Source organism: Boleophthalmus pectinirostris, unplaced genomic scaffold, assembly GCF_026225935.1.
Source record: "Boleophthalmus pectinirostris isolate CB_2022bp ecotype Guang Dong unplaced genomic scaffold, ASM2622593v1 HiC_scaffold_17, whole genome shotgun sequence".
Taxonomy (NCBI): domain Eukaryota; kingdom Metazoa; phylum Chordata; class Actinopteri; order Gobiiformes; family Gobiidae; genus Boleophthalmus; species Boleophthalmus pectinirostris.
The window spans coordinates 15,123,804-15,149,851 of record NW_026571115.1 but is presented as its reverse complement, the minus strand read 5'-3'; the positions used below and the strand labels follow the sequence as shown (position 1 = coordinate 15,149,851).

The 26,048-nt window shown below is 38.0% G+C and overlaps 2 protein-coding genes across 2 annotated transcripts; both read right to left on the bottom strand.

The window, feature by feature from the left end:
- Nucleotides 1-224: 224 nt before the first annotated feature.
- micall2a (mical-like 2a) lies at nucleotides 225-15,777 on the bottom strand. Its single transcript, XM_020934746.2, has 17 exons — nucleotides 15,567-15,777; nucleotides 14,765-14,813; nucleotides 12,818-12,959; nucleotides 12,401-12,564; nucleotides 12,205-12,335; nucleotides 11,240-11,761; nucleotides 10,503-10,687; nucleotides 8,431-8,488; nucleotides 7,510-7,694; nucleotides 6,434-6,535; nucleotides 6,176-6,240; nucleotides 4,818-4,941; nucleotides 2,526-2,628; nucleotides 2,201-2,274; nucleotides 1,425-1,539; nucleotides 1,308-1,354; nucleotides 225-1,213 (listed from the first exon to the last, which is right to left on the bottom strand). The coding sequence occupies exons 1-17, from the start codon at nucleotides 15,707-15,709 to the stop codon at nucleotides 1,134-1,136; spliced, it is 2,289 nt and encodes a 762-aa protein (XP_020790405.2). The 5' UTR covers nucleotides 15,710-15,777; the 3' UTR covers nucleotides 225-1,133.
- A 1,334-nt stretch (nucleotides 15,778-17,111) lies between these two features.
- On the bottom strand, nucleotides 17,112-19,828 carry si:dkey-43p13.5 (paired mesoderm homeobox protein 2). Its single transcript, XM_020934361.2, has 5 exons — nucleotides 19,738-19,828; nucleotides 18,675-18,756; nucleotides 18,233-18,528; nucleotides 17,799-17,956; nucleotides 17,112-17,495 (listed from the first exon to the last, which is right to left on the bottom strand). Exons 3-5 carry the CDS (start codon nucleotides 18,492-18,494, stop codon nucleotides 17,112-17,114), a joined length of 804 nt encoding a protein of 267 aa, XP_020790020.2. The 5' UTR covers nucleotides 18,495-18,528; nucleotides 18,675-18,756; nucleotides 19,738-19,828.
- Nucleotides 19,829-26,048: the final 6,220 nt, after the last annotated feature.

Below are 26,048 nucleotides of genomic sequence, written 5' to 3'. Positions count from 1 at the left end.
GGCTCTCTCGTATCCGCACACTTTTTCTGAAGCTTGTGGGATGAGGAAAAGTTCACGCATATATTTTTTTAAATGAAAAGATGTGCGCCCCAAAGAAGCAGCTATTAAGGAAGTAATTCAGGCTCTCTTACACAGCTAATCTTCAAAGGGTTTTAATGGACAACAAGTTAAGAATACTATAAATATATCATTCAAATGCAACATTACAGCACAGCATAGGCCCGTCTTAATAGCTCAGGTAGGAGACGCGTCCTGATGCAGATATTAGCAAAAAGAGTAATGTTAATTAAACCTGGTTTGAAGATAACAAGCTCAATACAGACCTATAGTTTAAATAAGCCGTTCGCGGGCCAAAAGCTAGAGCCCGACCTAATCCTCTTTCACATTACGTTATTGCATCAGTGCAGGCCAACATTTCTGCAGCATTTATAAAATTAGCAAAGAAATTAACTGTCTGTACTGTGGCAAATTGGATTTTCAAGTTTGGTGGGGAGTCGTGAGATAGAGCATAGCCAGGCTGCCACCTACAGTACAGACGGAGAGAGGAGCAGATGCACGAGGCTCTTTATAGAAGTGAGCTGAAAATAGTGCACAAAATATGGATGTTTGTTACACTGTTTTGTATTATGAGAAAGTAAAATATAGTGAAGTAATATCCAATTTGTTTAATTCAAAATAGTGAGTGAGATATTTCATGAATTATAATAAATTACAGTTCTTAATGTTGCTATGATGATTATTGATGACGTCATGTTATACTTTGAGAGAATAAAAGTAGTAAAATAGTCATAAATGTATCACAATAAAAATAAATATATATAGCTATATTTTTAACCAATACTTCCTTCCAAAAAAACAAGGTGTTAAACTGAACAAATGGTATTTCTATTCTGTTTCCTCATAAAAATACATTCTTACATCTATTTCCTCGTATCGAAACCACCACACTAACTATCACATGAACATTACATCTCAAAAATATATTCACAAATTAACCAAACTAAAGATATACTTTTACTTTATAGACACAAACATCAAATTCATTCTTTATAGACTGGTTAAACTTATCGTTCAAAATATCATTATCACTTCTCTGAGTAAACGTAAATACATTTCATTTGTGATTCTAGTTATTATTCCACTCGCCTTTTACTTCTGCGCCTGAACATTTTGGAGATGGAAGACTTCCTTTTAGCTTTGGCTTTCTTTAGTCCTACACAGTGGAAATAATAACATATATCTTAAACATTGAAATTAAAAAAGTGAAAATACTTATCTGAAACCAATTAATTTCGCACAATACTCACCAAGGCTTTTCATCATTTCATTCAACTGCTGGTCCTCCTCGAATTCTCTGATTAAGAAAACAATGGTTCATATTTGGGTACTTTTATTCCAATAGAATTTTATTATGGGAGTTTTACCTGAGTCTGTCTTCATCCAGACCGTCCACTATTGCATTTCGCCCATCCACGATCTCCACCAGTCTCTGCATCAGCTGCTGTTCACGCTGCTGCTCCTCATAAGACTTTAAATGATCTGATAAAATAAGAGTTAAAGAGGGACTAAACCAGACCAAAATCAGGACTAAACAAGGATTACTTTGGGGTCAAACAAGGTAGTACAAAGTTAAATCAAACTTTATTTATAAAGAACTTTTTAAACAAAACCCAAAATCCCACATTCAGGACTGAATCAACAGTAAACAGTAATCACCTAGGACGAATGTAGAGGTACAGATTGACAATATAAATGCATATATCTGGAACTAACCTCAGCTAAAGTGGTTATGAAGTAGGGCTGAACCAGGAACTAGGACTCATTCATCAGTTTTTAGGAGACAGAACCAGGTTTAATTTACGACTAAACCAGGAATGAAAGATGAAAACCAAAACCAGGATTTAACAGGGTTTAAACACAGACTAAGAAATGGTTCAGACTACAACTGTATTCCTTAACCAGAAAAGAATTTAACTACACAAAAGTTCAAATCAAGTATATGGGCGTGTTTACATTTGCACACCACACTACTTAAAAATTGGGGCTAAACCTCGACAAGACCACCAGTACTGAACCAAGTGTGAATGCACCACCAAAGGTAACTACAGGAGCCTGTGCCACAATTTGACCACCACAAGACCATTTGAGGGTCTAGAATAGTTTAAATTAGAAAATAAAGGGAGGATTATTGAAGTTTTACCTGGTTTCTCCAATAATCTGCGCAGTTCTCCCTCCACACCTGGCTGCTGCTGCTCCAGCTCCAGTGTCCGTGCTCTGAGCCATTTCACAATCACAGAATGACAACAACATCACTATGCAAACCTCTACTATAAATGACAACACAAAACTTTATGATATGAAGGAAGAATGAAATAATATTTTGATTGCAGTTTAATACATTTGGCTTTTGATTACTATACAAAGAGTAAAGTGCAAGCCTCCGATGACTTTTTCAAATGGTACTCATCTGTTTTGCAAATGAACTCTTATACTTAATTGGTATTAATAGTACTGTGTTGACTTACATGTAAACCAGCTCGGACTCTTTTCTGATGTACATCTGCTTCTCTCGAATGAGGTTGAACCAGTCGACCATGAGAGGGTCCATCAAGATGTCTCCTCTTCCCTCTAAAATTATAAACATCACAGATTTATTAAGATGCAAATAAGTCATAGCATAGAACAATTTACAACTTATGACACTGAGTGAGTAAACATGAGTGCTGGATCAATGTACTGCAATAGTATATACACACAATCTTAGAAGTATTTACACTTTAGATAACAAAAGGGAATACATTTTGAAATTATGTTCGCATTTAAAAAAATATTTATTTGTGAACAAGTGTGTGTGGGCCTTACAGTAGATACTAAAATAATGATACTGAAATAGAGTAATAGTGGTTTTCAGCAACAACAGCAAGACAAATATTGGAGATCATGTAGATGAAATATACTGTATTACTATAATTATATATTTATACCTTATTGACACAGACTCTTGTCATTTCTACTTTTTTAAATTTATTACCATTTATATTTTTGCTCTTTGTTATTATAATATATTGTGATGTGTGAGCTACTGTGTCCAAATAATTTCCCTTGTGGATCAATAAAGTTTGTCTAAGTGGTTCCAGTCTAATATCCATATCAGCTGAAAATCGGAATATCCCCCAACAGTACCAGTTTCTAACACTGATATAAAATGTATTCTTATGAGTAGATTCATAATGTAATAGTAAAGTAAAATTACAGACACCAGAGCAAAAAACAAACAAACAAACAAACAAACAAAACCCCTCAAATAACAGTAAAAGTATCATCTGAAAAAATCTACTCAAGTACCTGTTTAAAAAAGTACTTAAAGAGTAAAAAGTAAAAAGTATTTCAGCAGAAACAATTTAATTATTGAATTTCTAGCTGTTTTTCTTGTATATTTTTGTGTGTTGTTAAAAATAAAGCCTTTTCAGCAGGTGTCAAGCTATTATAAAATATACTTTTCAGTTGAGTTAAAAAATGTAGTGGAGTAGACAGCACAGATACCTGCTCTCAAATGTAGTGAAGTAAAATTAAGAAAAGTACAGATATCAAAAATGTATAAGTATTTTACTAATTTTACTTTGTTATGTTCCACCACTGGTAATAGGTTTGTTTAGGCATTACTGAATAAAAACATACTCATTGGTGTGTTTGGTCCCAGGACGACACTGTCAGTTTCCTTGACGTGTGCAGAGTAAAGGTCTGAGTGGGACCATTGATCTCCGATGCCAATTAGTGACCCCCCCAATTACAACTCATCAATCACACCATGTTTTAGGGCTGTACACACATGCACACAAAAGAGTCCACCTGAGCCAATACACCCAAAACAAACCAACCAAAAACAGACTCTTCAACTCTGATCTCCAGCAGTGAGGCAGATGATGTCCTGTGTAGTGGGAATACATGTTATATTATATCTGCATGCTTTTGTACCCGCACATGAGAGAGTGATTTAAACCCAGCTGGGCCGCAGGAAATAATAATTATGGAAAATGTCACAATTTGGGCCATAGTGCAGAGTATAATAATGTACTGGTTATTATGTGGATTGCTTTTTGATTTAAACATAGTGTTTTAATATGTATCAAAGAAATCCTGTAAATTCAATTTCCCGACTAAGCAAAAACAACTTGTTACTGACATAAATTCTAATGTCGTTCAAAACATAGCAAGTATATAGAAAGACATAGATTGACACCCAAACTTATATATACTTTTGAGTCATATTTTTATTGATATTAACTAGTTATGATGTATGTGACTGGGCTATTATTAGATTATTAGTAGTTTAGACATACTCTGATATGGGGGAGTTTTATTCCTGTTGATATATTGATGTTTAATAAATATCACATTTTCAAAAAACTTAAATGTAATCACTTAAAAAAAAAAAAAAAAGGCCCATTAATTTGCATATTCACAACAGTAACTTTACCACCACCACCATCGCTACGGAATATTATGGTGTTTTCGAAACCCGCCACTAAGCTCTTTATAGTTAGCCTTTCAGATTTTATTTTTCTGTCAATACACTATGCTACTTTCTGTTTACTTGGGTCCAAAACTATTATTACCAGTGGTTCTCCCCTGTGTCCATTTTCACATCTGCAAAAAGGGATTCAGCCAAAACACGACTTCAGCATTTTGAGTAATTTGAATAAAATTTGAGACTTCCAGTTTAGAATATTGAAACAGCAGAAACAGAGATTCGAGGGAGTTCAATGATTCGATCTTTGCCCTAGATTTGATTTTCTCTCAGTAAAACAGCAGTTTACCTTCCTCACAGTGTCTCAGCCTCTTCTCCAGCTCCACCCCGTCCCGCTCCAGCTGGGACAGGTTTGTCTCAATGTTTTTCAGCTCTGTGTCAATCTGCTGTAGACGAATGGTGCAAGACTTCACCTGGTACACAACAAAGAGACATCATAAGAGTTTGGACAAGATTTAAGAGAAGACAGTGTAAAGTGAAAGGTACATTATAATATTCTTTCATGTAACAGATAATATTCAACTTCTCAAGTATTATGGGGTCACTTATTGTGTCAATCCCAGCAATACCAATAGCAACAGCAAAACTTATTTATACATTTAAGTAATTGAATTAACACATTGCTGACAACTGGAATAAATATACCATGCATTGGAAAAGCTATGTTTCAATATGAATATCTTAAAATGAATAAATATATAAATAAATACATATATATGAACGTATATGCATTTTCCATTTTTTGTCAATATCATATTTTGTTCTTAAAGGTCCTATATTACACAAAATTGGCTCTTGTGAGCTTTAAGCCATGTTTGACTGGTGTCATCTCATTAAAAACATACCTGGGAGTTGTGTTTTGTTTCATTTTGCACGTGTTTGAGTAATCCCTTATTATTAGTCTGTCTACATCTCCAAAGCTCAAAATGCTCTGTTCCACCTCTTGATGTAATGAAGCAGTATAGTTTTCAAGTTAACAGCTACATTAAAAAAAAATTTTTCAGTAAAGATTGAGAATTCCAGGGCTGAAATCATCCAAATGATTCTAATGAATTAAAAACACAGTGAAGCACTTCCTGTATTACAACATGACATCACAAGGTGGCACAGAGTGTTTTCCAAGTTAGTGAACTCAGCCTAAATATGCAGCATTTGTGTGTTAAACATTTGTGAATAAAACAAAACACAACTCAGAATCTGTTTTTGATGAACAAACAACATTATCACATAGATCAGAGAATAGATTAGTATAGGCCCTTTAAACAGAATACTGCATATAGAATTGATTTTTGGAATAAAATGCAAACTACACTCAAATGTAAAATGCTGACTTTTAATAAATGGGCCTTTCTGTGTGGAGTTTGCATGTTCACTATGCCTGTGCTTGTTTCTTAAAATGCATACATTCAAACCATTTGTCAAATGTAACTTTATTCTTTCTTTTCTATACAGACTTAACAAAGTAGTTATGAGTGTAAGTTAGTGCTTATATTGAGCTAAGGTTGCATATGTATTAATAGAGCAAACAAGCGCAACTTTCTATAGTGTCTGGCCTTAAAGGTAAAGAAGGCCATAGCTGTAATGTAATGAAGTGTATTTATCAAGCTGCTAATTAATCTCATAAGAGTCTTAATGGTGAGAACTTACAGACGGTGACCTCATTTCAGTCTCGGGGGCGTTGGTAACTGACAAATACTTTCCCTTTTTAGCACCTAAGAGGTAGAAACAACAGGATTAGATAGACCTTTCACTCTAGCTTTTCTACAAAATCATTGTCAAATATGATTTCAACTCATTTATTTCAACACTGCAAATGAGCGCTCAAGCTACATCAACAAAATGTGTGTGTATGTGTGTGTGTGGCTTTGATGATGACATTTAAATTATAAAATCTGGAAGGAGGACCTGAAGGATTTCCATGATTGGTTTGAGCTGCAGAGCTAATAGATTCCACAGCTGGGTGCCTGGGTGGGGATTTCACAGCCGGGTGGTTCCCCAGTTTTACACCTAAAATAGAAACAGCGCTATACAGTATTCAGGCAGTGGATATGAGCAGGTCTGGGCAGTATGACAAAAGATGATTAAAATTTAAAAAACAAACAAACAAAAAAGCTGAACATACACATCCTACATTATGCAAAATTGACTCTTGTGAGCTTTAAGTCATGTTGTTACCTCCTCAAAAACATACCGTTCAGCTTTGTTTTGTTTCATTCACACATGTTGAACACACATAGCCTGCATGTTTAGGCTGAGTGCTTCTCTCAAACAGAAAACACTCTGTTCCACTTTGTGATGTCATGTGGTAATACACGAAGTGCTTCACTGTGTTTTTAAACTCTATAAATCTTCACTCGGCCATTTGGATGATTTCAGAACTGTTATTACCTTGCTATCCCGAACTAAAGGTAAAAGGTAGATATTAACACAAAAACTACCACACCATGACATCACAAAGTGGAACAGAGAATTTTGAGCTTTGGAGACACAAATAGACTAATAATAACAAAGGATTACTCATACATGTGTGAATGAAACAAAACACAACTCGAGATATGTTTTTGATGAAGTAATAACATTATAAAATGGCTTAAAGCTCACAACAATCAATTTAGCATAATAAAGGACTTTAACAATAATCATTGCAGTTTAACACAAACATAGCTCCAAACCACTATAAGTGAATTCAGTGATGTTTGTGTATGACATACAGATTAACTAATGAAATATTACCACCTCAACTTTTAAACGCAAATTACAATGCTGGATGTGTAGGAGGGCTCAAGTAGCTCACATATTTAGGTGACTTTTTACTAAACCAGGGAATATAAATGTCCACCTCGCTGCACATTTTACTGTTAACAAATGTATTATAGTGTGTTTATGATGCTTATGAACAGATAATAAGGATGACTATAAATTGGAGAAAGAATTAAAATATAGTTACAGAATATATTCTAAACTATATTTGGAGGACTCACCCGTGTTTGTGGATGCAGGTTGATGTCTGCGCGGAGCGACAGGTGCAGGGATGAACAGAGGAATGGTTACAGGCGGCAGGACGGGTGCAGGTGCAGGGGCAGAGGGGGGCTTTGGGGAGCTGAGTGGGACACTGACAGGAGCAGCGGAGGGGAGACCAACTTGTTCAGGAAAGGTTGTTGCACCTCTGAACAAAAATATAATTCATAATAAAGAACTAAAATAATGTTTCTGTTTTATTAAATGAGCAAAACTTAGAAATACTGAATTTAAAAAAGTGGTTTGAAGTTTCCATTACAGTATGCATTGCTAATGGGTGGAATTGAACCTCCAGCATTTGGGTTGGAGGCATTTGTCTCAAAAAACTAACCACTGCTGTCCTATGAAGCTGTCAAAACAAAGAGACAGTAAAGCACGTCTTATAGCTCCTGTATATTATGGAATAGTCATCATTTGTAAACTACTTTGGGCATGGAAATTTCTATATGCAAAAAGCAGCAATAAGGTGCTGCACCTGCCTATGCTTTGTTTGTTTATATTGTAGAAATATACATTATATTGTCTCTTTAAAGCCACAGTATGTAACATTTTAGCCAAAAAAAATGACAAAAATAAAAGTATATTTTTTAAAATGTATTTCAGTTGTGTTAATGTGAAAACACTAAAAATGTGTTCCTTCTGAGTGGGCTTTCATCTCAACAAACCTGACTGGAGGATCGCCTGCGGCTTGTTTTCGTAGAAATGTTGCTCCATTGGCTCTAATTTTATACAGTATGGCATAAAATGTATCTATCTCCATGGAGAATGTTCTGAAGTGTGGCTTAAACTTTTTTCATGAAAACATGCATTTGAAGTGCCATCTCCAGCATACTGTAGCTTTAAACGGAGGCACATTGGATCAGAAATGGTAAAGAGAGACTTACATTATTCCTGGATCAGATGTCACAGGTTTGGTCTGCACTTGCCCCTCAGCAGTTGCACCTACACAGACAAAAAAGAAGGTTTAAAGTCTTCTATTACAAAAAATGACTATTATGAGCTTTAAGCCATTCTTGTGAAAGTGTATGAAGTTTAAAAACACAGTGGAGCACGTCCTACCAAATGACATCTCAAAGTGGAACAGTGTTTTCAGTTTGAGAGAAGAACTCAGTATAAATATGCAGGATTTGTGTTAAACATGTGTGAACGAAACAAAACACAACTCCAGGTCTGTTTGTGATGAGGAAACAGCATTATAACATAGATCAGAAAACAGTGCCCTTTAATATTAAAATAACTAGAATAATGAACACGCCCACATCTGTCATGCTTTGTGTTGGCCCCTTTAAGCAGCTCCTGTACAATCATAACAGCCCTGTCCCCTGGCTCTTTATGTCAGCATTACCTGCTGTTTGTTCAGTGGAGACTGTTCATTATCCAGTCTGTCACAACAACGGGCTAAAGGAGCTCATTCTCACCTCACAGCTGCAAACAACTCACACATTTGTTTTAATGTCAAAATACTGTGAAAAGTAATTAAGTCTGATACCTGTCAATTCTATTTATGTTTAAGTGAAATGACTCTAAGCGTTCTATGGAGATTTAAAGCCATTTGTTAATAGACTCGACATGGGACATTTTCAATATCATGACCTAAAGAAATATATTGCAATTTCTGTTAGTGAGTATGAGGATGAGGAGAATGTGGGGGTCCCAGAGTGGAAAAAAAAAAAAAAAAACATGTAATAATTTGTCTTTTTAATATAAATTATGATTTTCTTTCTACTTGCATTGTAGCTCTTTTTTTATTTAGTCACACCTATAAAGAAAATTACAGAAAGATTTTTAAGGAAGACATTTATAGCAACAATACAAGCTATCCAGTTTTCCTTTAAATTTTGTCCTTGAGCCTTTATTATCCATTTTGTTGTCATCTTCTGTATATTATTTTATTTGTGTTACATCTGTTTATTTTTATATGTTGTGTTTGAGTGCTTCAGAACTAATGTTCTCTTGTGGAACAATAAAAACCTTGAACTTGTGATTTCAGAAGCATTTTGGATTAGGGACGATAAGTGCGATACTGACATTAAATATCAGCACCAATATCAAAAGGTTTGGTGGATCAAATATGGGCCCCAAGATATTGGTTCAGTTGATATCCCACTTTGGTATATACATTTGTGTAATAAGACAATTTACTTACCAATATTGCCCCAAAACACCTTGTAATATTGAACCTGTATTTTTTTTAAGCTGTTCTGTAATGACTTTATATAGTGAATAAGTTACAAAGCGCATCTGGATCATTGTTTACCATATGCTATTTGTGTTTAAAGGAAATAATTCTGGTTCTGGTATAGGTTGATATTGGATATGGGCAGATACTTAAAGCCATATCTTATCATTGGTATCAAAACATAAAAAGCTGGATTGGTGCATCCCTATTTTGGACACATTGAACACTGCAGTGGTATGTTTTATAATAGCACAACCTGAATTTTGACTTTTTTTCCATTGCTTTTGATGGCAACAATCTGTGCTTATGCCAAATGACCTCCTGTCCTGGATTCCTAAATGATATTCTTTTTTGTTTGGTACTTTTAATTTTATGAAAGTTTCTGCAATCATCCAATAACAACCCAAACTCTGTTTAGAGATAACAATAAGCACGCCTGACCAACCATCCCCAAATGGGCCTTTTTCTAATTGAAGAAATTCTATTTAAAAAGTCACTTTCCCAATTATAACTATTTGCAAAGTGTCAGGAAAATTACAGATTCATTTTGCACCTGTCCAGAGAGAATGACAGTCCAACTCCCAAAGTTTATTAGGGACTGTGGGGCTCAAATGGAAATGTCAGAAACGTCATGCTAGATTCACCAACTGTGTAAATGGGCCACGGACAACAAAAGAGCTTTGTCGTCTAGGAATGAGAAAGACAAAGGAAGGGACCGCTGGTTTTAGCTCTGGTTCAAATCACAAATCAAACAGGAGTGAGTTGAGTTGCTCTTACATTTGGCATTGCTGTGTGCACTGGTGGGCCTGGTGTTGTTTTGGTGAATGGCCTCCAGGTTTGGTGGTTGTTGGTTGTTTGTGGGAGCGAGGCAAAGAGGGGCAGTCTTGGGTCCTGCTGGGTCTTGGTGGCAAAAGTCTGGTCTAAAACGGAAGCCCTCACTGATACTTGGATCATCTCCAAATCTAGAAAGAAAACATTGTCATTATTATATATTTGAACTTATATAGATGTTGAAAATTTGTAGATTACAGACCAGCTATTCAAAATCTGTAAATATTTATTACAGGCACACTATGTAACTTTTCTGGCCATGTATTCATGTCTATATTGAGATAAACTTGCTTTAAATGTACGTGCATTTATTCCATAACAAGAGTAATGCTCAAAAATATGTTGAAAAACAATCATATTTTTCTGTGAGTGAGCTTGCCTGCTTGCATCTCTTGTCTCCATGGAGATAGATATGTTTAATGCTATACTGGGGAACTTTCTAGGCAAAGCATAGAATCAAGCAGGTGATGGACACACCACCCAAAAAGTTACACAGTGTACCTTTAAGGTAAATGTTATTGTATTGAATGGAAAGGGGGTAGGATACAAAAATGAGACACAAAATACAATTCATCTAACCCCTAATATAGGCCAGCAAACTCCAGGTCTTACTTAATGTTCAAAATGTTGCATAGTCATTTTTGCTGAAATAAAGGATAGAATTTAACATGGTAGTTTCTTACCTTGTGTCTGCTGTTCTTATGGTGAAAGGTCTTTTGTTGTTATTATTACAGTTTTGTTCTGCCAGTCTTCTCACCACCACTGGTTTAACTTTGCTCTTGTCTTCATCAGACTTGAGTGGGGTCTTTACTTTTTCTGGAAAACTGGACGGTCCTGTTCTTTTACTGTTGCCTGGTGGAAAATCTGCAGGATCTTGGAAAAACCTCTGCCTTGCTTCTTGGGTCTTCTGAGCGGACGTGGTCCAGGATGGTGAGGGGGGAGAGGAAGGAGAGGAGGGAGAGGGTGAGTTGGAGGAAGGGACAGGACTGGCAGATTTTGGGGCAGATTTGTCCGCAGAGCAGAGCACAGATGAGGGGCGTGGAGGGGTGGGTGGTTTTTGGCGGACAGCTGAAGCACCAGGTCCAGTTTTGGTCCCAGATTTTGATGAAGGCTGAGTGCTCTGATGGGACTTACAAATAAAAGAGTCAGGCTCCTTCCCAGGTCTGTAGCCTCCTGTGTGGAGCACGCTGGAGCATTCACTGCATCTGAAACAGTAATAATAAAGATCAGAAAAATGTATGTCGACCAATACAAAATATGTCTCTGTCTTGTACCTTTGTATTGCCCCTTGCATATAAATTTACAATGTCTGATTTTACTGTTTTCTATGATAAGCAGAATAAAATCTTGAATCTATGAGACACTATGTGGTGACATGATACTGACTTTCTTAAAAATAAAATCTGTTCCTATTAACAATTAATTAAAATAATGTGTTAACAAAAGTAGATGTGTATTTGTCTGTGTCAATTAAGTAGTAGACTTTACAATGTCCTTTAGTACTGCTAATGTTATGTTAATTAATAAAAAATCATGACACATTCTTTGTTAACAGAAAGTAATTTTAAAGTCAAATGCAAATTGAATATTATCCTGGGTAAAGAAGAGCCTTCAGAATCAATATAAATGTACTCTAACAAAATCCTACTTGAAACAGCTCCTGTGGTAAAGTTTTCCCTCCACAAAGTGCCTCTGGACCAGGTGGACATGGCTTTTGCAGGCAACACATTTACTGTTCAGAGTCCCAGTTTTGTTGGCATTTTCTGACAAAACTGCCTTCTGTGAAATAAAACACACAGCTAGTATACATTATATCATTAATAATGCACAGCCCTTGATTTTACCTGAGCACCGTCACTGGGCGTCTTGGGTGAACTTTGACCTGAATGTTTGGGTGGTGTCCGATTCTCAATGGCATTTTTTGACACAAAGTTTTTGGCAACTACAGGCAGATTTCTTTTGGACGGCTCTTCCTTGGAGCCCTCTGCTGGCCTTTTTACACCTCCACCTGCAAAGAACAAATGTCTTCAAATACTGAATAATAAATCATATTTTATATCAGCCCACACACAATTAAAAATATTACTAACCAGTCACCAATGATTGAATATTTAATTTACATACTTAATCTGATTAGAGGTTGTAGGTGACTAGAGACCCCTTCCTTGTAGGCCTTAGGTGGTGTACAGTCTGGACCATAGTAGTATTCTTTATGCCTTGGTTATTTCAGAGTATATCTGAATACAAGAATATAAACTCACTGGGAGGTCGCCCTCTGAAGTAGTTGTAATACTGGGAGACATAGGTCAGGATGCTGAGTCTGTCTGGGATCCTCAGGGCCACCATGTCCTCTGCATCCAAAAGAGCAGGGATGCCCAACTTCTCCTCTGCTATTTGGAACGCCTTTGGCAAAAATAAAAACATATATTACACTTTTGTTATTTTTGTATTACACAGTAGCATAACTAAAAAACTTGCAGGCAAAGTTGTCACGAAATTGTCAATATCAACAATTTAAGTAACTTTAAAGTAAATGTGTGGAACAAACTAAGCTAAAAAACAGTGTATTATACAACAGATGAGTAGAGATTTATCTATTCAGTGACAGTCTGTTCAAAATCTTATATGACTGGTGGCAATGTTGTGTGTGTCCAGCTTAAGTGTACACACATTTGCAAAACACTGTACTCAAGGCTTAAATGATAACTTATTAACTGCAGTCCAATGGTCAGTGAGAGAAAGAGTTAGATTACTTATTTTTGTTCAAATGAGCAAAATAAGAATATCCAATTAGGAAATGAACTATTTTACGACAGAATAATTTCCACAGACGCATTTGTTAATAGTGGTACAATACAGTAACTGCTTTTAGCTTTAGTACATAATGGTCAAAGGGGACATTAAATTAGACATGTTAAAACAGCTACACAATACAAAGTGCTTTAAATAGAACCACTGTCTTTGTGAGTCAATCTGGAGAGGTCTGAAAGGCCAGGGCGATGAATGGCAAACTTCCTGTGGACCAATGAGGGCAAGAAATAGAAGGAGGGAGAGAGGTGGGGAGAGAGGGGGTGTAACAGAAAGAGAGGGAGAACAAGAGATAGGGTGTGAAAGAGGGAGAGATAGAGAGAGAAAGAGAGACTCAGAAGGGAAGACAGAGAGAGATGAAGAGATAGAAAAAAGTGAGGGAGAGGAAGAGAGAGGGAAGCCGTAAAGGAGCGAGACAGGATACTGGGGTATTGTTCTGAATCAGCCTGAATGCTCATTAAATTTACAGCTTCTGAAATGTGAGTGAAAAAACTAAACAGGACAAAAAAGAGAAAATCTGGTTTTGCTTAATACCAGTTCTAATTTAGGTTATGGTGAGGTAAGCAGTACATTTGACACTATTCATAAAATATACAGGAGCATAAGTGATCCAAGTCTCACGTTTCTTTACTGGGAGCATCTTCAACATTTGACCAAACCTGAACCTGTGTCAAGATCCCGCCCACTGACCACAAGCCAGGTTTAAAGTTCGTTTTGTACTTGGAGTAGTTTACAATAGAGTGCCTTCCAGTACAATGTCAGTATAGAGTGACCAATGACAGCACGCCTCATTCAAAATAAATAGCTTTGTGAGTCTGCACTGGGGAAGGTAGCTACTTATACATTTGAATTGTCTAAAATAACAGGGAAATTGTGCATATCCTGGTGGGAAGCTGGGGAAATAGGCAAAATAATATTAATGTCCAGACTGGGAAGTATAGGTCGTGCAAGGGTTAACAAAATAAATGAGGTCACATAAACGGCAAGGCAGGAAATCATAACTTCAACAGTAATGTAGTCTGAAAAAGTCTTATTTTATTCCCATAAGACAGTGTAAGTTTTTGCTTTTTTTTTTTTTCAAATGGCACTAAATCTCTTCAAAGAATCTATGGTAAACAACAAAAGTGTGTAGGCCTATTGTCATTAGTAAAATATTCAAAAATAGAGAATTGAATAGAATTTACACAATTTAATCACTACAAAGTTTGTGAATGTTTTGTTCCTAAAAAACTTCATATTGCAAGCTAAATATTTAACCCACTGTACAAATGCCATGTACACCACATATTTTGGGCTGACAGTAATTAAGTAATTAAGTCCCGTGCCAGATTTTTGGAGCTAAAATTCAGATATTTATTAATTTTGCTGAAACAAAAGATTTAACAAGTTTAACATCTCACCAGTCGATTGTTCTCAAACACATCCTCCTTTTTCAGTGACTCGAAATCTCTGGGAAAAGATCAAAGCAGTGATTTTTATTACTAACAAGAACAAAAAGGAAAAGTCAACTTATAAAATCACCATTTCATCTTGCTGTAGCCTTCTGTTAAACTGTCTTATCCGGTATTATTAGAACAGAATATCTTAATGAATAAACAAGTAAATAGATTCCATTTAAAAGGTTAAGGTATGTAACTTTTATAGTAGGGTTCACCACCTGCTTTCTTCTAGATGTTATTGTGTTATACATTCCATAGTATGACATTAAACATATCAAACTTGCATTTATATAGTTATTATAGTGTAAATCAACTCACCTCTCCACAGATCTGAGCAGTAACTTGGCCTGGTTGACTCACTGGCTTGTCTCCATGGAAATAAATAACTTTAATGGCATACTATGGATATTCTAAGCAAAGCAATAACATATTCGAGGCTCTGGAGCTGAACCCTCAACCAGAAAAAAGTTATTCTGTGCTCTTTTCAGTATGCCCAGATAAATATGATGCAGGCAAGTGATTAATGCAATGATACCATGGTAAAATAAATAATACATATTGTTTTCTTCTTTTTTGTTTCCTCAAAATGAATAAATTCAGTCCCGTTACTTCATAATTGAGGGGACATTGTTTAGGCCACCTCTATAACCCCAAGTTCAAGAAGTAGCTACTCTGATTAAAATGTCACTCACGAAAGATAAACTTGGCTACTTTACTTTACTTTACTTAACTTTACGCACCTATTTCTTGGTGAATTACTTACATCAGATCCGGCCTGTACTTGTGTATGAGCGCGCAGAAAGCCATCCCGTTCCTAAAAGAGGTGGTCATATTCGTGATCGCCACATCTCTGTACCCATCACACTGAGTTTTGCACCATTGCTCCAGGGCTTTGATGGCGGCCATTGTCCTGTAGCCCCGTGTGCGCGAGAGACTGTTGGCAAAGGGAAGCAACAAGCACCGAAAAGTCCCGTAACCGAGTGGCGGGAGGTCCAGGAAGACAACAGGAGCACAAGAGCGCGGGCAGGCTCCGGGGGCTGACCGTGAACTGCGCCGGTGCAGCTGCGTCCTGTTTCCGCCTGTCACCTGAATGAATGACCGCGCGCAGAGGACGGACGAGCGGCGTGCTGGTGTGAGTTTCCCCGCTCATATTTACTCTAATTAACTCACGCACTCTGCATAGAAGAAGATACCGCTGAATGAATAGTGAATGGCACTTTAAATGGCGTTGGAAAAATTCAAGTTTGAAGTTTTTTCGGGTTATGTGGCCTAAAAGGGGTTAAAGGTGCACTGTGTAACTTTTCTGGTGGAGAGTCGAATCGCTACGTGCTTCCACTGGGATTATTATTGCTTTGTCTGAATAATCCTCAAGCGACTGACATCACTGGGTCAAGTTACAGGTCAGATCTGTGGGGAGGTGTGGATGAGCCCACTCACAGTAATGCTTATATTTTTATTTATTTTTTAGCTATAATTGAATAAATTGAAGAGATAGATCAGTATTGCCATAGGCACTGTGAAAAATTCTAGGAAATGCAATAATATCTTCACAGAGACAATCAGGTGACGACCCATGATCAGAAAAGTTACATAGTACACCCTTAAAGATGAGGGTGGCATCCATTATACATTTCACTTCTGAGGTAAACAGACTCCCAGTAGGGGGCAGCCTCGCACTGACACCCTGCATCTAAATTGTGTCCTACATGAACAGTACAGAGTCTAAACCGCATTCAAATATAAAACTTGGACGTGGAATTTGGTAATAAAATATTATATGTATTTTCCTTTGTGTAAATCATGCTATTTGGTTTATTAATTGCTATTTATGTTTGACTCCTACACCACAGCTGTCTAAGACATGAGTAACTGTTTGTAATCGGGCTGTTTCTGATTTCATTTGTTGTTACTTCCAGTGTTTCCTGAGAGGACGTGTATCGGCACGCAGACGTCCGGATCTGAGCAGGTCAGGATGAGCTTGTCAGCGCTCCATTCACTTTCAATTAATGAGTCTTAAATACTCTCACTTTAAAACTCTATAGAGTTACACACAGCATCAAACCACATAGTATTAAAGAGGTACATACATACATGAAAGATTTTACTCAACATTACAATAATGAAGTACAATGCCGATTACAAAAGTAAATATCATAATGCTCTTAAATGTGTAATATGTAAAAATAGACTGGTTTATATTGCAACAAATTCCTGCACAGAGGTAAACTGGCACTCAGCCTTTCATTGTGAGCTTTGCACAAACAGGATTTAGAGTCTGTCTCTGCCCTCAGTGTGCTGTGTAGTGGGTTCAGTGTCTGTCTCTGCCCTCAGTGCCCTGTGCTGTGGGCAGTTTGTCTCCTGTGGTCACAGAGCTGTGGAGCTCTGCCTCGTGCTCTCGTGCTTTGGCTCTGAGGCGGGCGATGCTGCAGCAGCGGCGCTCCTCTGAGCTGGGCCCCTCTAGCCTCTGTCCCTCTGGTCTCTGTCCTAGGACAGTATGGAGATTCACAGCTGTAGAGGCTTTGGTCCATGGACAGGTGCGCTCCTGTCCTGGCTCACACCCTTCTGTGTGTCCCACTGTCCCTCTGTCCAGTGCTGCATCACAGTCTCTGTTTGTGAGGACAAAAGGCCCTGACAGCTGCCCCTTCAGCTTCATCTGACGCCTCATTTTAGCACGACGGTTTTGAAACCAAACCTGAAAAATACAAATTATTTACAGTGAAAAATTATTCAAATAATCCGACATGGCAAACAGTAGATGGGTTAGCATAATAGTCATATTAAGTTAATGAATTTTAGATTCAATCTTTCATACTGTATAAGATTTAAATGTATTTGTACTACATTTGTATTACTGCATATGAATGTGCATTTCAGTCGGACATTTAATCCCCTCTAAACCCATAATGAAGCTTGGCTACATAATTTGATTTGCTAATTAACTAATTAATTGGAATTAAAGTGGTATGAAACGGGCATTTCCCTTGCAGTCAATTACCTGTACTCTAACCTCGATGAGGTCCAGTCTGAGGGCCAGGGCCTCCCTCATGAAGATGTCTGGGTAGTGCGTGCTCTCAAAGGCCTTCTCCAGCTCCTCCAGCTGCCAGCTGCTGTAGTTGGCGCGGGCGCGCCGCTGCTTCACTGGACGCTGTTCATCTGGAAAGTGCCGCACAAGCACCAATTACAGCCGCGCCGACGGTGACAAGCAGCTAATGTCTCTGGATTGGATCATTAGCACTGCCGTCATTAGCACACTTAACACTGCCTCATAATTGATTGTTAGTTACGAGCTGTTAGCCAATCTTTTGTAAACATTTACTCAGCAGTCAGATGGTGATGCTCTCTGTCTAAGTATCTGCACTTACTGCCAGATTGGCGTTAGCAGCATGTCCCCACATTGCACCATAATACTGTTTTGGCCCATACACTCACCTATGATCTCGGAGAGCTGGCCCAGCCCCACAGTCTGTGTGGCCAGCAGCAGGGCCTCCTTACAGGGCTCTGGCTGGAGATAGCTCCTCAAAGACTCATAGCTGAGAAAAGGTCCAGGGATCAGGATGGGAGGCTGGGCGCTCAGTCTGGTTGGAAACGCAGGAAAGAAGTGAGCAGTGGGAGAATGAAGGACGGCGGGCAGAAGTGTGGACACCAGCTGCCCCGGGCCAAACATGTCGAAGTGGAGTCCACCGAGGAGCATCGGAGCATGGACCACGGGCTATAGAGTTGATGATCTGTGGTGGAACAAAGGCATGTCTTCAGTCTTTGAAATAAGTAGATTTTCTGTCACAAGCATTTGAGTCCGTCTGATGCTGCTAATGCTGCTGCAGTTTGTCTATAAAGAGATGGGTGGAGAGTGACGGTGCAGAGGTGGTCTTACCTGTACACTCCGAGTCTCCTCCCTCTGAAAAGTCATGTGACCCACTCAGGTTTACTCTTTGAATTGTCAAGTGGCTTGGATGCTTTCACAAGGGACAAAAGAGATGTAGAAGATAAGGAGTGTGCACTGGGTGTTTGGAACAGTCAAATTATTCAGGAAAGAACAGTTTTTTCCCATCAGAATACGAAAGTATTGAGTGGGATATAGTATCAGACATATCATGGCCCATACGTAAAAGAAAAATCAAATCAAAATCACAATTTGAATGGATGCATTTTAGTAAATCGCAATGACTCAGATTTTTTAAGTACTATAATTTCCTCCACAATATATCAATGTCTTTTTCTTTATATTTCAGTCTTTGTGTCAATTCTTTGGGATGTGTTTAAATGTACATTTAAACAGAATCACATTAATAAAACACAATCACAAACCCAAATGATTGTCAGAAAAACTGTAGTTAGATATTTTTGTGCAAAATAGTTCAGCCCTAGCACACAGCCCAGACTTCACATTCCAGGATAAACAATGTCTCTATAATGCTTCCCTTATTGAGTGAGAGCTTTCATTTTACCATAATGTACCCTGTATCCGCTGTGTGTAGTGTTTTCTCTGGCACACTAACAGGGGTGTGAAGCAGATCCTGTTTACAGACTTTAAGCTCTTCACTCAACAAATTGCCTCGCTCAAAGTACACACACAAATCCCTTTTAACACCACTGTGAAAGTAGTTAATGGACGCGCAATCCTAATTGATTACACACAGGTACAAAGCTACAAAAACAAAGCTAAAATACTCCAACAAATGATGAATGAGTCTCTATGTTGGGAGGTGAAATCATTGTTATAGTTTGTAGGACAATGTACATGAATAGAAAATATTCTATATCTCTATTTTTTCTCAGTACTTTCAATCCACAGATCTATAACAAATAGTTTTAGCATTCGGTAGATTCATTCAATACATTTATTGGAATTTAAAGGTCCTACTGTATATTACACAGAACTGACTCTTGTGAGCTTTAAACCATGTTATAATGTTGTTACCTCATCAAAAACATACCTGGAGTTGTGTAATCCTTTATTATTAGTCTGTCTACATCTCCAAAGCTCAAAATGCTCTGTTCCACCTTGTGATGTCATGGAGCTGTAGTTTTCAAGTTACCAAGTTTTCTGTCTGAGAGAAGAATTTGGCCTAAATATGCAGCATTTGTGTGTTAAACATGCGTGAATGAAACAAAACACAACTTCAGGAATCAATGTTATTACACTTTTAGTCACCTATTTACCATGCTAGTAAAGGAGGAGTGTCTGCTTCTTGTCTCATATAGATATTATTATTAAATGTTTCGCAATATGACATTAAACCGATATATTGTTTTCAACTATGGATGTTGTAACACTTTGAAAATCATGCATTCTTACTGTGAACAGGGGTGCCTCATTGATTCGTCCAGGTATTCGGTATGTGGTGTCGCCTACCTTTCTCCATTCAGATAGATCAACTTAAAGCCATATTATGCAACACTTTAGGTGAAGCAATAGCATCTTCAAGAGACAAGCTAAACTACACCAGAAAAGATTTGTCACGATAACAAATTTTAAGTGTGATATAACTGAAGTAAATGTTGACAGTAGGTGATAATATAATGATAATATAATTTGTAATGTAATCGTGACAGGCCTAGTTCTGAAATCAGTCCCTAAATCAATCCCAACAGACTCTTGGCTCTTCCTGTCTGCAGCTGTACGGTGGAAAGCTGTTGACACATTTGTGAGTGACGGGTCCGATCCTCGGCGCTGACACGTCTCTGATGTGTGGGAGAATTAAACACAGGTGTCGCAATTAATCCCAAACAGATCAGCTAACAGCGGCTAACAGCGCGTACGTCGCTAACCGCTCATCATCATCAGAGAAAGACAGCGCTGAAGCATGCGTCAGGTGCAGGCTTTGATGTGCCGTACTCGTCCTGGGACAGGTGAGGCTGACAGGGCCAGGGTGACTCAGGATATGGTCAGCCTGCCTCCTCACCTGTGGCCCTTTTATCTGCACCTGTCCAAACAAACAATCAAATGCACTCATGGTGTTGGTAATAGAGGATTTAGGGACTAGTTTGGTCGTAGATTTAGCTTCTGCCTACACCTGGTCATTGACTTAGTATAGATTTAATTGTTCTATATACTGAAAACTGAATGTTTTATTTTATGACATCAGATTAAATATAATGTATGTAGACTGTAATGAGTTAAACCTTGACAAAATAAAAACACATGAACATGAACATGAATATAGATTGTCTATGTTTTGCCTGGAATATTCCATAGTATGGCATTAAACATAACTATTATTGTATTTATTCAATTGCATGGGTATTTATTGCTCAAAAATACCTTGAAAAACTTGTGAAGGGCCTTCTTTCCACAGATCTGACCTGAAACCTGACCTGGTAGTGTCACTTGCTTGTCTTTATTTTATTTTATCAGGAAGTTAGAGATTGTATCTCATTTTTAGGGGAGTCCTGAGTTCACAGTTAAAAACAAAACATTAACAATTAATACAGTGCATAGTACAATGTACATTTAAATATTTATTGAAGCTGTAGTCCTCAGGCAAACAATTACAATGGTCAGAAAATAACAGATATAGTGTGTTTAAATTCACTTAAGGGAATTACATTGTTTAGTTTTATTTGGTTTATGTGAGTGTTCCATAAATGAGGGCCATAGAATCTAAAACAAGCTTTCCTTTGCTCTGTGTAGATTTGTGGTAAGTTAATGCCATATAAGTTAATTTCATACAAAGCAGTAAGCATCTGTATGAAGACAGGCAGCAGGAAGATCCTCCTCCAGAGGTTATATAACATGCACCTTTACGACAACAACAGCCTTTTTTACATGTATTAAAACTCTATGATTTGCCCTGTTGGCTGCAAAAATAAAACCTAAAATTTAAACACGTGGTTAAGGCAGCTACTGCTACAGCCACCATTTTTGAAACAGATGACTACAAATTTAGTCAGCTGCGATGCCAGTAATCTATGACGTAAGAATGAGCTCAGACAAAACCAAATTGAAGGAAGTGATTTCTTGCACTTGCGTTCTGCGGGGGGCAGGAGAACAGATTAGAAGTGTCTGGTCTGAATGTGACTAAACAAACACCATGTGAGCTACGACTGACACGTGAATAGCCATAAGAGTTAGCGGATGGCAAATAGGTAGTCCCAGGGATTTCTCCTCTGTCTAAAAGCTACCCCCAAACTCACATCCTAACTATAGCGTATTTGTCTCTTGTAATTCCCATTGATCTCCATAATCAGGGACCAAATTGGTGAAAACCGGTTTGGGGGGAGGCTGACAGCGTTGTTCAAAAGATCTGCTCAAGGATAATTGAAGGAGGAATTAGGGCTACAATAGTGATGTCTAATGCCAGGTGTTAACGGTCTCCGAGGTATTCTGAGGTGTGCAGGAATGACAGGAGAAGGCAGAGGATTCGCTGTTAAAACGGTAATCATTGTATCATTAGCAGGTCCTTTGGATGGAGCGACAGACTGGTGATTGTGTTTGGGTTTAAGCACACACCAATGGGAGGCTGTGTGGCACTTTTGGTCAGGCTTTGTGAAAGACTTGTTTAAACTTGCTTTGAGTTGCTGCAAAGTTGGAAAAGGGTAAATGTAGGAAAGGTAGACTAACAAAAAATGTTTTAATAAATTGTGTTTAAAATGCTTGAAAAGTTTGACAATAAAGAACTGCTCAAAGTGTCAGTGGTGCCAAAGTGGAGGAGTATGATAGATTTGATACAGGAACACAAATGGAGGTAAAGAGGTGGAGGTGGAAGGGCTGAGGTGGGAATGGTTCTGCTGCTGTGGTGAAAATGGGTCGGAGGTTGTTCTTCGTTTCTGTCTTTATTTATATATCGTTGGGACAGTGACTGCTAAAGAACTACATGACACTCATGCCACTAGAGTTAAAGCAGGTAGCAAGTAGAGAGGGATGAGGTGTCTTGCTCAAGGACGCAGCATGCACTGGTCCTCTGTTTTATTTCTCTGCCATTGAGCCACTGCCGGGCAACTTAAAGCTCCATCATGTAACTTTTACAGTGGTAGGCCTGCCACCTGCTTGTCTTCTCGGAGGTGGAATTGCTTTAACTAGAATGTTTTACTGTAAAGTTTTCTTTAATCTTGCATTTATGAAATTATTTCAGTTTTTACTGGTAAAAGAATACAGAGAAACATTCACTCTTACTGTAGGTGTGTTGCCTCTCCACAGGTTTGACTCGTAACTTATAGCGTCACCTCACCTGGGAACATTAGCCATACTGTACTATGGGAAAATCCTAGTAGAGCAAAAACATCTCCATGGAGACGAGCAGGTGGTTGACCCGCCACCAGAAAAGTACACTGTGCCCCTTCCATTTTCAGCTACATTTTCTACAGGAGCAAATCATAGCAATATTGTCCAGAATAATTTGTGAAGTGAATAAAAATATACAAACACTAATATGTAAAATATAAAATAACACTTATAGCTTGCACTTAATATTTTCTATTGATTCACACAGTATATTGAACTAAGTCTGTATTTAGTCGTCAAGTTCTACAAATGCTTGTTTCCGATGATTACCGATCGCCATGGGAACTATTATAACTTGCAGCAAAGCACTTGATAAAATTGAAATCAAATGAGTGAGTTTTGGCCTTTTGCTTGACAGACATGGCTGAAGTGGATTAACTCTCCCTCTCTGGCCTCGCGTTACAACATACTCTTTAGACATAATGGAGATAGCCCACATTATTATTGGTCCTCATTCACGACAATGACACTTTAGCTCATAAAACAAGAGTTCTGCCAAATGTCACGGAAAGAAAGATGATTATCGCCATCTCCTCCGTCACGGGAATCTGTCTGTGTGGTGTAATTTGCAGAGTGTAGCGACAATGGGGCCAGATAAGATCAATATTTAATGAAAGTGTAAGTGAGGCTTAAGGCTGTCACTTATATCTTGTCTGTTAATGATATGTCATATTATTACACAGATCAGACTGGTCCATCTGCATGAACACGCAACTGCTGCTGTTTGAGAAATGTGCTGGGGTCAGTGGGTGCAGGGTCACCGCTAGATACACTGCAAAATGTAAATAGTAGAAGTAGAAAGTTGAATGGGAAAATATAAGGAAAAAATAAACTCCATTCACAACAGAACAAAAATATTGAAGCTAAAATAATTTAATCTAAAATGGTATCTATTAAATGGTTGGAAACAAGTAACAATAATGCAAAAGATTGTTCGATTGTTGATTTATGGACAAAACAATGAAATAAAAAAACATGGATCATTTACAATAAATTAAAACGTACAGTTTAATACCAAAATGAGAAACCTGACAGCAACAGTTATGTAGAAAAGGGTGATATTTTTTAGTATAAAGTGAATGGGAGCCAGAATCAGTGGGGCTGGAAGAATGCCCATGCTCACTTCCTATTTGTAACAAGCATAGTTAACTATGTCCATTTATTTATACAGTATACAGTGTGTGATGCGGAGACTGATTAGGTTACGACCCATAGTTTAGACATGGATTGTTTTGATTGTAAATTAAAATCCAATCTTGAACTTAAATCAGAGTTAAAATCACTAATTCAAGTCTGGATTGGTATAATTGAGTCAACACCCCAAAAATGTGTTTGGAACTTGAAGCTAAGTGGATTTCATGGCTGAGGAAGCCCCTATGGCCTGTCCCTCACTGTGCACAGTAATAGTATCCTCACACAGAGCGAGCTGATTGTTTTAGTCCTGGATCACTGGACCTGGGCTAAACCTGAGCCCCATCCTGCTTCTCATGTCAGAGCCTTCAAGGAGAAAGCATCCACAATCCAACAGCAATCACACTTGAGACTTCAAAGTGCCAAAGAGGAGAGAGATGCCACAGACGGACCAGTGTGTTGTGCTATGCGAGCCAAGTGTAAGTGAAGCGTGGAGCAGAGGAGATGATCTAAGGCTGAGGTGCCATGGAGAGGATGACGGAGAGCGGACAGATGTGCACGGGCAGGTACCAGCACATCTGGGTTACAACACATTCCTGCTCGGCCATCACTCACTGCACACTTTTACATAGAGGAGGATATGTTCTGATGTAGCCCGATCAAACCATATCAAGGCTGGTGTGAGGATAATTGGGGGATACAGTGACGTAAATAATTTCCACAGACAGAAATCTCACCACAGACAAGTCAGGACAATGCAGATTTTTATTTTGATAGAGGAATTGAAATATTCCAGGTCATTACAAGCCAATGCATCTTTGTGTGGGTCCCAAGCCAGAAGGTATGATAGGGAAAGTGTAAAAAAAATATGAATAGGAATGATTTAAGATTAATGGACTAAATAGTATCACATTTTATTGTGGTAATTCAACATTTAACATAGAAAAAAATGCTTGCTGTTACCCAAATTTTTGTTTTAAATGTTGCAAACCACACAAGAAAAAGTATGAATGCACTTGAATGAGATGGAATATAAATTCTAGATACAATATTGTGCACAGTAGTCCAGCATTGCCCAAAGATGAAGCTCACACTTGACATTGTCAGCTGACAAATAAAGTGATCTCTGTCTTATCAGAACCTCCATCAGGACGATGAGTGGTGCTCTTTTTGCCCCTCCCTCCTCGTTAGCCGTCACTCAGCCCGGTCACGCCTCACTGCTGCTCAGCCAATCAGACTCTGGCGCCGCACCAAGAGCCGCTCTGCAGAGGCCTGTGCACCAGTGATTGATAAACCATAAACACAGCTTTCAGCTGGTTATAGGAAACCAGACAGGTGCAATTTACACTTTTACACAGGAACCGAGCAGAAGAAAAAGATGTTAAATACACATATGGAGTATGTGAAAATAATGCACACCAGAAAAGAAAATATTTGGAGTTCTGCATATAACTTCTTGAAATACTAGTATATTCCTATTCCATGTATGGATATTGTTGACATTGATTGGGGTTGGAGGATATACCTTGGACACTGACAATGATAAACTTGATCCGAGGCACCAAAACTTTCCTTATAACAATACTAACCTAACCCACCATGAATTGTTTAGGTAAAAGGCTGCAAGGTTGCTTGTACTCTTGCATGTCTGCATGTTCCTTCCCATGTTATTGTAATTTCCTCCAGTTGCTTCGATTCCTCCCCACCGAAAAACATGCACATGATGAAGGATGGCTCAAATACGGGGGACAAACTTGTATCTTTTTAAAGATTTATTGATTTCATCTTTATTCGTGTTTATTTTTGAAAGCTTTTTCTCATTTACAAACACAAACTTTTGTGCTGCCTTAAGACACAATAATGTTGTTTGAAATATTCTTGTACAGCCATCTA

Coding starts and splice junctions, on each gene's coding strand:
- micall2a (XM_020934746.2), bottom strand. CDS start 15,709: ATGGCCGCCATCAAAGCCCTGGAGCAATGGTGCAAAACTCAGTGTGAT. Junction 12,960..14,764: donor TGTTTGAGAACAATCGACTG/GTGAGATGTTAA, acceptor TTTTTGCCAAAG/GCGTTCCAAATAGCAGAGGA. Junction 11,762..12,204: donor TACCACAGGAGCTGTTTCAA/GTAGGATTTTGT, acceptor TTACTGTTTCAG/ATGCAGTGAATGCTCCAGCG.
- si:dkey-43p13.5 (XM_020934361.2), bottom strand. CDS start 18,494: ATGCTCCTCGGTGGACTCCACTTCGACATGTTTGGCCCGGGGCAGCTG. Junction 17,957..18,232: donor CCAGCTCTCCGAGATCATAG/GTGAGTGTATGG, acceptor GGCACTTTCCAG/ATGAACAGCGTCCAGTGAAG. Junction 17,496..17,798: donor TCATCGAGGTTAGAGTACAG/GTAATTGACTGC, acceptor TGTATTTTTCAG/GTTTGGTTTCAAAACCGTCG.